Below are 10,619 nucleotides of genomic sequence, written 5' to 3'. Positions count from 1 at the left end.
GAGTGTGACTTCCCAGAAATGTGGCCAAAATAAGTGCATAGATACTAGTTTATTTATCAAATAAGATAAAGACTAGTAGCATTTAAACTGCTATTTTTTTAATAGTCAGTGACTTCCCGGTGAAGACTGGTGTTGAAGGGTACTGCTCTGCAGCAGCCTGTGACTGAGTCTCTAAAAGTACTAAAAGTTTGCTCTGAAAACGAAGAAAAGGCGTAAGAAAAGTTACAGAGTTAATATATCCACAGAGCCAGGGGTGGGCATAACATGAGCTAATTGTGCTAGGAAGTAATTTAAGCTATCCATGGAAGACTGAGTGAGCACAGTTTATTGCTGAGGGTTAAGCAAAAAGTGAATGAAACAGCACTAAGTTTGAGGAATTTTTTTTTTCCGGTATGGAGCAGTGTTAGTTAATGCAGTGAGAGCTGAAACGGTATCTGGAGATTTGTTTCTTGCTGTTTCCAGAGATAAGTGGAACAGGGTGGTAATGAACCTCAATCACGGCAGTCAAACAAGCTGTCCTGTCAGGTCAAACGTCCAACTAGCTCAGCATTGTATCTCTGACAGTGTCCCGTGCAGGAGAATTTTGAAACAAAGAAAGGGGGTCTGTGCTGCTGATTACATAGACCTGGTAAGTGAAGCTATTTTGAAGGCAAGGACAGGAATAGTCTTGGGTTATTAAGACTAACAACGTAGGATACTTGTAATTTAACTAGCATATCTAAATGTAACTGGCCTAGTTTTCCCCAGAAATTATGTTGATAGCTGTATGAGTAGATACACAGGAAAGACACATGACTGGTGTGAGCTAAGTACTTGAACAGATATGGAATGATGCAAATGCACCGCTTCCTTTTCCCCTTCCCCTCTGCCAGCTTGCTCTGCTTCCCGGGAGCAGGAGGGAGGGGCTGACATGCTCTGCTTTGTGGCAGATCTTAATATCCCAGGGAGCAGAGGCCCACACTGCTGGGTGGGTACCCTGCCAGGCTGCACGCTGGAGTGGGACAGATACCTGCCCGGGTATCTTGCAGCCTGCACAAGAACTAGTAGGAATACCTGGCACCAATACTTAATGCAAATATGTGCCACAGTGTAAAAGAAGGCTCTGCCTCCCTGCTTGCAATATGCCAGTGTTACATCACTTGCCAGACTGCCAGAGTTAAGGCAAAGAGGTTCATGAGAGGCAAACCTTGGAAAAGAACAGAGCTGCTTAAAGAAAGCCTATAAAACAATACAGAATTACACTTTCCTAGTATACTAGCCTAGCAATCTGTAGTGTAAGGGCTTTGTGGGCCAGGGGTTTGGTGTGCATTTGTTAGCAATATTTTATAGACTTTCCTTCTATGGATTAATCTAATTGCTTTTTTTAAGTTTATTTATACTTTTGGTTACCCATATCATCCCTGGAGCCACAAATCTAATTGTGCAATACAAAAAAGTGTAATTTTTTGTTTTCAAACTTCTACCTGATCATTTCATTTGATACCTCCTAGTTCTTGTGCTATAAGAATTCTTGTGCCACCTTCTCCATGTGTCTCTCATACTGCCACTTAGATGTCTCTTTCCCAAGGTGAAGCATTCTCGTCTATTTAGCTTGTCCACCAAAAGAAGCCATTCTGAGCCATGGCTGTCTAGTCATCACTTTCTGTATCATTTCTGATTCTATAGTTGTTTTTAAGATCAAGGACTACCACAGCATTCAGTATTCAAGAAGCAACTGAATACTTCCCGTTATATTTACCTCTTGAATAGCATTGCACGTTGACGTGATTTTTCATAGGACTTCCTGCAGTGACTGCTAAGTTTTTTCTTTGAATGGTAATAACTTATCTAGAGTACAGCACTCTGTATGTATCGTTATGGTTGCTTTTCCAAATTCAATAATTCACAATTAGCAATGTTAAATTTTGCCTGCCTCTTTATTGTGCTGTCATTCAGTGTGCCACAATCCTCCTACAGTTCTTCTAGAAGGAGAGCATCTAAGATGAGAGAGTGGCAAAGGGCCAGCTTTTATAAGGCATGTGAGGCAAGATGCGCAAGCAGCACCAGGACACCAGGAACACATCTCCCATTCAATTCCATTGAGACTTAACCAGCAGAGAACATAACATTCTTCTGTCTTTTTCAAACAAGCATCTCTGGACCAAGAAAATACAAAGCACTGCCAATAATAGCTAGTGTTTCTTAATTTTTTTTTTAAAGGATTAAGCAGAGAGGTTGACATATTGAAGGAGAACATATTTAAAATCAGACTATGAAAGCAATGGAGGATCCATGTTCTTCCCACACAGAAATCTTCAATGAATGAAAATCAAGGAACAGCAGAAATCTTGGGTGGAACTCCACAATGTTCAATCATATGAGCTGTGCAAATAAAAAGGCCTACACAAATAGGGTAAAATACACAGTTCATGCCAATCCGTAGGTAGCCTGGTAATAAACCATGCAGAAGAATCATTTGGGCTTTTGCTTTGCTTTTTGCTTTGCTTATTTAAGAAAAAAAATTAGGGCATTGTTCAGGAATGTACTTAATGGATGAACCCAACATTTGGAATTTTCCTTCTCCGCTCAGAAGGTACCGGGGAAACCAGTCTCACAAAGCGACTCATTAGATAACTTAAAGGTTAATCCCAAGATAAGCATTTTTACAAAACAGTCCAAATACTATTTCAAATGGTGCTTCCTTCACTGAAAATGCCCTGGTAAAACATCTGACCCAAACGCTCACCCAGTACTGAGAACCTGTTATTGCGAAGAGCTACTTTTTAATTAGGTATGATCTATGTACGTACCAGTTTTGCCAAGTTCCCGGCTTGGTGTCCAAAGCTTGTGCTTACCTGAGCTTACTTAGCAATGTACAAAAATGCCTTGGGGTCATTCAGTGGATTGTCTAAAGAGGAGAGTCTGAGGAATACCAGTGCAGGGCAACCCTGCAGATACTTAATGTCACTGGAGAGTCCCTATGAAACTAAGTGCGCAGTTGTGACCATGAGAACAAGTGCACAGCAAAGACTGGCCACCAGACCACTGCAGTATGCTTTCTAGAGGAACAGTTTTAGCTTTTGGCTTAGCTTTATAGGGAGAGTTTTGAACAGGTTTTTTTAGGAAGATGGGTTTGCAATAGACACAAGGAACATTCAGGGTCTGTGAAAGATCATAGCTATCTAGTCACTCCACCTGCAGAGAAACGGATGGGAGATCTGAGAGGGGCTGCAAAGCTTTGTAGAACTGCAGTAGTAGTAGCAGAAATATGAAATACAAGTGGAATTCTCAGTTCTTGCCAAAGTGTTTTGGAGACAACCTACATACTTTTGCAGGAGGGAGGCTTTTGTAAATATACTGATCACATTTTTAGAATTGTATATGGGTATAACTATTTAGTAACTGATAGACTGGTAATAACAAACCTGAAACAGCAATATAAATGGTAACTTGCATTAAGGTTTTAGGCAACTTGTTGTGGTGGCCAGTTGAGTCTATACATCAAGATAAACTTCAACATCCTCATAGACAAGCTGATGGAGTATGGGCTAGATAAGTGGACAGTGAGGTGGATAGAATAGTCACTGAACTGCTGGGCTCAGACGGTGGTGATCAGAAGAACTAAGTCCAGCTGGAGACCAGTCATTAATGGTGTCCGGCTGTGGTTGACACTAGTTCCAGTACTATTTACTCTTCATTAATGACCTGGGTGATGAAGCAATGTGCACCCTCAACAAGTTTGCAGATGATACAAAACTGGTAGGAGTAGCTCATGCACCAGGTATCTGTGCTGCCGTTCAGAGGAACCTGGACATGCTGGAGAATTCGGCAGACAAGAACCTCATGAAAGTCAGCAAGAAGTGCAGAGACCTGCACCTGGGAAGGAACAGCCCCATGCGCTAATACATGCTAGGGGCTGACCACCTGGAAAGCAACTTTGCAGAGAATTATGATGATGTGGTCCTGGTGGACAAAAAGCTGAACGTAAGCCAGCAATGCACCCTCACAGCAAAGAATGCCAATAGCTGCCAGGGCTAGATTAGGAGGAGTGTTGCCAGCAGGTCAAGGGAGGTGATCCTTCCCCTCTACTCAGCACCGGTGAGACCACATCTAGAGTGCTGGGTCCAGTTCTGGGCTCCCCAGTACTAGAGAGACGTGGACATAGTGGAGTGAAACTTGTGGAAAGCCACTAAGGTAATGAAGGGACTGGTACACCTGTCATGCAAGGATAGGCTTAGAGAGCTGGGACTGTTCAGCCTGGAAAAGATATCTATCTGATGGCAGTGTTTAATGGCAATGGAGCCAGACTCTTTTCAGTGGTGCCTGGTGACAGGACAAGAGGTAATGGGCACACACTGAAACACAGGAAGTTCCATCTGAACACAATAAAACAGTTTTTTACTGTGAGGGTGGTTGAACACTGGAACAGGTTGCCCAGAGAGTTTGTGGAGTCTCCTTCTGTGGAGATACTCAAACCCAACTGGACACAGTCCTGGGCAATCTTCTCTAGCTAACCCTGCTTTGAGCAGTGGGGTTGGGCTAGACAGTCTCCAGACAGTCTTCCAACTTCAACTATTCAGTGATTCTGTGAATTAGGGCCTTTCTAAGCTAACTCAGTCTGTTTATCATGAGGGGAAGGGAGAGATCCAAAAGAGAAGAAAAGAATGCAGTATGGTGATTTGGGATTACCATCAAAGCTGCAAGTCAAAGGTCTGGTCTGATCTAAGTAACCATTTTATGAAAGTAATAAAATGTCCTTTTTCCTCCTTGGACCATCTCCTTTGGGTGCCTACATCATTAGGCCCTTTATGCTGAGGTGCAAAATGCTTCACTAGTCAAACTGCTTAAAAGGTTCATTGATCTGGAAATCTATACAGAGAGGTACCACATCATCTCATCACTGTCCAGGGTGAGCTGGCTGGACTAAAAATAAAGTGCATGCTGTGTCACGGTTGGCTGCAGGGGAGAGGTTTTAACTGGGAGGATTGGAGCTGGCCAACTGGTGGAGAAGGAGCTTCTTGCAATGGAGGGTGTGACTAGAGCTAGCGAGTCATATGGTGGTGAAAAGGCTGCACATCCCTTGGCCAACAGGAGCCAGTAGAAGTACCCTCCTATCAACGCTCTGTCTGGGTCTGAGGATACCCCAGGAAAGATGGCAGCTGAGAATAAGACGCAGTTAGAGGAATTTTCCTCTACCAGGAAAATTTCCTCAGGCAGGCTGCTGACAGCCCGTCCGTCTTTGGCGGTACAGCCCAGCCCTGACCTGTTTTCCTGTTTCTGGTTTCATGGTTTTAGTGTTGGAGGCAGCATTCGTGTGTTTCACAGAGACATGCTCCGGAGCAGAACTCTGCTCTGTCCTGGTTCATTTTCCAGACAAAAACCAAAATACCGAGGCTGATTCTTGTATGTCTGAGCTTTGTCATTTCTGCTAGCAGTCTTGATTTCCCAAATTGGGAGGGGCGAGGGGGAACCCTACCTTTGCACATTTGAAATGCCTTGCCCTAGATGTCTTGCCACATTTTGTGCTATCAGCATTTCAGTTAACCACTTCTTACTTTTTATCAGTCAAGTTCCTTCTTTAAAAAAAAAAAAAAAAAAAAGAAGACTTTGAATACCCTGAAAGGTCAAAAATCAGATTAAAATCCCTTTGACATGACCAATTATGGTTTGCTGAGTACAATGTTCTGTATTTGGTGAACTAAGCTGTCTCAAGCTGGGACAGAAGCTCATCTGGATTGACGAGAATCCCAGAAATGGGATTAGCTAGGTGAATGTGCTGATCTGATAAAATATGGAAGTGGCTACAAGCCAACAGACCAGACACCTGATGATGGCATGGTAGGGCTTGGAATTATGAATTACATCAAGCGAAGGTCAGCGTTATGGCAACAGGCAAGACATCTGATTCAGTTGTCTTATGGAAACTATAGTAAAGTATATGTCTGTGCCTATCATTCCCTTGCTTTCTATTATTCTTTGACTCAGGGCACTATTTTATTTTGATGGTGTTGAGACAACTTCTTTTGCTTTGACTGTTCGTTTATTTTATCAGCAGATCATTTCTAAAACTTCAAATATGAGTTATTCTAAGCCTTTCCGTCAGGGTGAAAGAACATACTTAGCAAACACACATACAGGAAAAAAGCAGTTCCTAAAACGTCATGTGAGTTTCTTTTTTCAGTCACTCCAAAGACAGGACTGGTGGTACTTGCTCCCTGACACACCGAAATATCTGCTTCACTCAGGTAGGTATAATAAGCTGCAGAATTCTGCTTTCCTCTTCAAATTGCAATTTCTTATTCTTCACTCCCGAAAACCTCTCTCTCTCCCCTCCAGTTCCCCCTTCCATCTTCATAACCACATAGCAGCTCTTTAGCACTCTTGAAAACATAGCGTGGGCAGTATCTTCTTATTGATTCATCCCTCAGTTTGCTTTGGAGTAGGATTTGTATTACTATCTTTACAGCATTCCTTGATTCCCTGTCCTCTTCATACCACTTGATACTTCTGTAGCTATATGGGGAGGCAGCAAGATTCAGCTCTTGCAACACTGTTCTCCAGCTGTCCCTGTAAAAGTCGCTTCTGCATATATGAGCAAGACCACAGGAAATGGAATAAACTTGTTAGAATTTTAAGTCCCCAGCTGCCTTCCAGTGACTTCTTTCATAGCTTTCCTTGCAGGTCACCCTCACCTAAAAGCCTCTTAGCAACTGTTACCAAAAAGTGGCAAATTACAATGTTTGTTACAACTGTTTATCTCAGTTTTTTCAGGGTGAAGCAGTTCTAACACTTATGCATTGCTCCACATTTAGGCTATATGTTATGCAAGAGAGAGATTGGTGATTTGGAATATTTTTTTTAATAATATTGATATTTAGTCCTGCACACAACAGTCCCTGACTGGCATTTAAATACTGGCATAATAGAGGTTAAAATAGAATCAGTCTGGGTTGTCTTGTTCATGTCTCCTCAGCTGCTTCTGCAGGCTGTATTCAGCTCTTACCTATGCAGTTTCCTTGCATTCTGGTACTGCTTTTAGGGACCTTTGAGCAACACAACTGTCTTCATTGATTCGGCAAGGGTTTAGTTAACAGCGATTTTATAAACAATTCTATTAAAGCCTAAAGGATGAAGATCAGGCTCTTTTTGTCAGTTCTGTCTTGACTTTGCTAGATTTCCTTTACTTTTACTTTCTAAATTTACTAATATCTAAGTCCAAGAATAATTGAGCAATCAAAGTTTTTCCACTACTGTTCTCATAGTTTTGAAACATCACTTAAGTATTCTGTGGCTCAGCTTCATTGTCTTGCAGTAAGACACCTTTTCTTTTATCTAAAATGGCTCAAGAACATTACTGCTATTACTCTGTATTTTAATTTTTCTTTCTACAACTAAATCTTTGTCTGTTCTTCTTAAACCATTCATTTCTTGCCTTTCTCCTCATCAAGACTAGCTTTCTAAGGAACCAGCAGAGAGCTCAGAACAAAAGCAGGGAGAAGGAAGTGCTTACTGAGACTTCCCTAGAAATACCCCTTAGCAGACAGAGTTGCTGTCCTGCCTGTTCTATTTATAATGTCCAGAAAGTGGAGCAGGGTTATTTCATTAAGACAAGCATTGCTTTCCCAACCTAAACCTATTTGACCGGTTATGCCAGAAGAAATCACTCATTTTAAAGGAAAAAGGAACTAAAATGCTGACTTACTTTCTGAAGAAGTGTATACAAAGCTGGAAGTCGATCAGGAAGACACCAGGTGATAGTGTGGGCATGTGAATAGAGAGCTCCACTTTAGAGTGGAGACTAAAAAGAACCAGACTGAAATCAAAGGGAATGACAGAGATAGGAGAACTTAAGTGTATACAAGCCCGCTGTTTGAATAGTGGGGCTTATGTAGCTTAGCCACCATGAGAATGATGAAGGTGTATAATGGTCAGATTAGTAAACCTTTAGCACAAACTTGTATAGACCGATGCCTTTGTACCCTGACAACTCTGCACTGCCACCTGACTCAGAGATGCTTTAGCACAGATAAAGAGAAGAATTTGGGGAGGAGAGTGTAAATTGCTTACTAATTTGCTTTCTGTTTTATAGCTACAGAATGCCTCAACTCCTGGGTAATAGCAGTTCACGTGAACAGGCTGCTGTATATTATGCATCAGAATCCATTGTCTCCATTGCTATCTTCATCACCGTTTTCATCATAGGTATCCCAGGCAATGGATTGGTGATCTGGGTAGCAGGTCTGAAAATGAAAAGGTCTGTGAACATTGTCTGGTTCCTAAACCTTGCTGCGTCTGACTTCATGTGCTGCTTGTCCTTGCCATTTTCCATTGTTCACCTGGCCCTCTACGAACACTGGCCGTATGGTTGGTTCCTCTGCAAAGTCATTCCATCAGTCATAATCTTCACCATGTTTGCTAGCATCTTCCTACTTGTGGCCATCAGCATTGACCGGTGCCTCCTTGTGATGAAACCTGTCTGGTGTCAAAATCATCGAACAGTGAAATTTATATCACTAATATGCAGTGGCATTTGGATCCTGGCCTTCATTTTTTGCTGTCCTGTCTTTTACTACCGTGAGACTAGCACTTATGATGGCAAAACTGAGTGTGGGTACAATTTTGGAGATGATGAAGTGCTAGATTATATGGATGATTCTGTAAATGAGTTATTGGAAAAATACTCACCTTTAGCATACAGTGGTAATGACTCATGGGGAAATTTCTATGAAAGTGATTATTCTGTACCCCTTGCCTTAGTGGTAATAAACATCACTAGGGCTGTCTTTGGCTTTGTACTCCCCTTTGGCATAATGGCAGTTTGCTATGCCCTTATTGCTTTCAGAACACGTGCAAATCAGTTTCACAAGCCACGCAGCAAGATGCTGCGAACAATTGTGCTCGTGGTAGCTGCATTCTTCATCTGCTGGGCTCCATACCACGTAGTTGGGATTCTGGGCCTCGTACCTACTCTCGGAACAGGACTGAGGGAGTCCTTGATCCTCTGGGATCACCTCTCTACAGCACTTGCGTATGCCAACAGCTGCATCAACCCCCTGCTCTATGTTTTTGTGGGACGGGACTTCAGGACAAAGGCACAGCAATCACTGCAAGGAATCTTGGAAGGTACCTTTACTGAGGAACCAACGCGTTCAATCCCTTACTCCCTTGACAGAAGCAAGACTTCAACAGAGAAGGACATTAGCAGCACAGTATAACGCAGGACTTCTGATCACCACTGTAGAAAGACTGAGCAATGGGCCTGCACATGAATTAACAGCTTTTTTTAAAGCTATGGCCCTCCACTTAACAGCTTTTTTTGCTTCAACACATTTGATTAATCTGCAGATCCACACACAGGGCACTGAGATGGTTCAGATCGGAACAGCTAACCCCCTTTACATCCTGCTCTAGAGAGATGGGAAGTTGGAAGTACGAAGAGTAATAATCTGAGGGAAGACTGGTGAAGCAGGAGACACAGAGTACTTCAACCTTTAAGGAAGAAAGCAGGCTTGCAGAATGATTTGTGGTGGGATGATGTAGTTTAACCTCTGAATTGCTAGATGAGAATGTCATTAGAGTTTTTGCATATGTCTATGTTCTACATCTCGTGTCTTTGATAAACTGGAGATGAAACTAACTTTGATGTCTCTCCCTGGAACCTGTCATCCCATCTTTCCTCTCCTTTGACTATACTTGGGGCCTGAGGGTTTTTTTTCTGAAGATTTCCCTAGAGGGTAGTGCTACATTTTCTTACAGCAGTGCATTAGAACAGCACTTGCCCCAGTCAGCTGCATTGAACTGACTTTCATGCCCTGGTAGATGCACAAGATATTTCTTTGTCCTGGCAAATACATCACTGTACAGTAGTAACTGGTCCAATGCACAAGCTATAGCTATGTTCGTTAGCATGCACTCACTCACTGTGTCCCCAACACTCCCTCCACCACCGGAGTCCCAAATCTTCCTTTTAGGAAGTAGTCCAAGATTATCCAAATGTACCTACTGCATTTTAAGATGGCACACAAGCAGGATTTGAGCAACTGCAGTCATTGATGAACTAGATTAGGTGGCTGCTGGACTATCAGCCATTTGGTAAAACCCTGGAACTGAGAAGTGATAACCTCTAGTCTGACCCCAAGAAGGTGGGGAAGCGTGTGGTGGCACAGTCATGTCTTGCTCTCTACAAGAGAGATGTGCTTCTCATGTCTTTCTGGTGGAGGAAGATAAAAATTTCATCCAGACAGGCTATTTCAGAGTGTTTCCCAAGCTTGAATGCGCCCTGCTCCTGAAAAGCAGAAGTATGTTTCCTAGGTACTCTAAGGAAGTGGTTTAAAATCTGCTTTTTGTGTTAGTACTTCCTTAAAGGTGTAAGGTCAGCAAATGGTATGACAAACAGCCACTAAGCATTGGTATAGTTTTCACTTTGCCGTTCTGGTGAGCACGAGTTGAAAGATTTGGTGATCTCAGTGCCCTGAGAACAGCCAGCTGTGAGAACTTTCAACTCTTTCTCTTGACATCCTAAAAAGTCTCAATCCTAAGGTACATATAGGTGTGGGCTGTTAATTTAGCAGTGTCCACACCCAAATTCTGTTTCTAAGGTAAGGAGGTGGGAACCCTGCCCACCTGACGGGCGCCGCTGA

The 10,619-nt window shown here is 42.6% G+C and overlaps 1 protein-coding gene across 1 annotated transcript; it reads left to right on the top strand.

The window, feature by feature from the left end:
- The first annotated feature begins 6,065 nt into the window (after positions 1 to 6,065).
- On the top strand, positions 6,066 to 9,600 carry C3AR1 (complement C3a receptor 1). Its single transcript, XM_072850808.1, has 2 exons — positions 6,066 to 6,224; positions 8,069 to 9,600. The coding sequence occupies exon 2, from the start codon at positions 8,076 to 8,078 to the stop codon at positions 9,192 to 9,194; it is 1,119 nt and encodes a 372-aa protein (XP_072706909.1). The 5' UTR covers positions 6,066 to 6,224; positions 8,069 to 8,075; the 3' UTR covers positions 9,195 to 9,600.
- Positions 9,601 to 10,619: the final 1,019 nt, after the last annotated feature.

The sequence above is a fragment of the Ciconia boyciana genome, chromosome 1, assembly GCF_034638445.1.
Source record: "Ciconia boyciana chromosome 1, ASM3463844v1, whole genome shotgun sequence".
Classification (NCBI taxonomy): domain Eukaryota; kingdom Metazoa; phylum Chordata; class Aves; order Ciconiiformes; family Ciconiidae; genus Ciconia; species Ciconia boyciana.
Note: the sequence above shows the minus strand (reverse complement) of the source record. Positions and strands in the feature narration are given on the sequence as shown.

What these genes read in the sequence shown, in the direction of transcription:
- C3AR1 (XM_072850808.1), top strand. Translation starts at nt 8,076, where the DNA reads ATGCCTCAACTCCTGGGTAATAGCAGTTCACGTGAACAGGCTGCTGTA.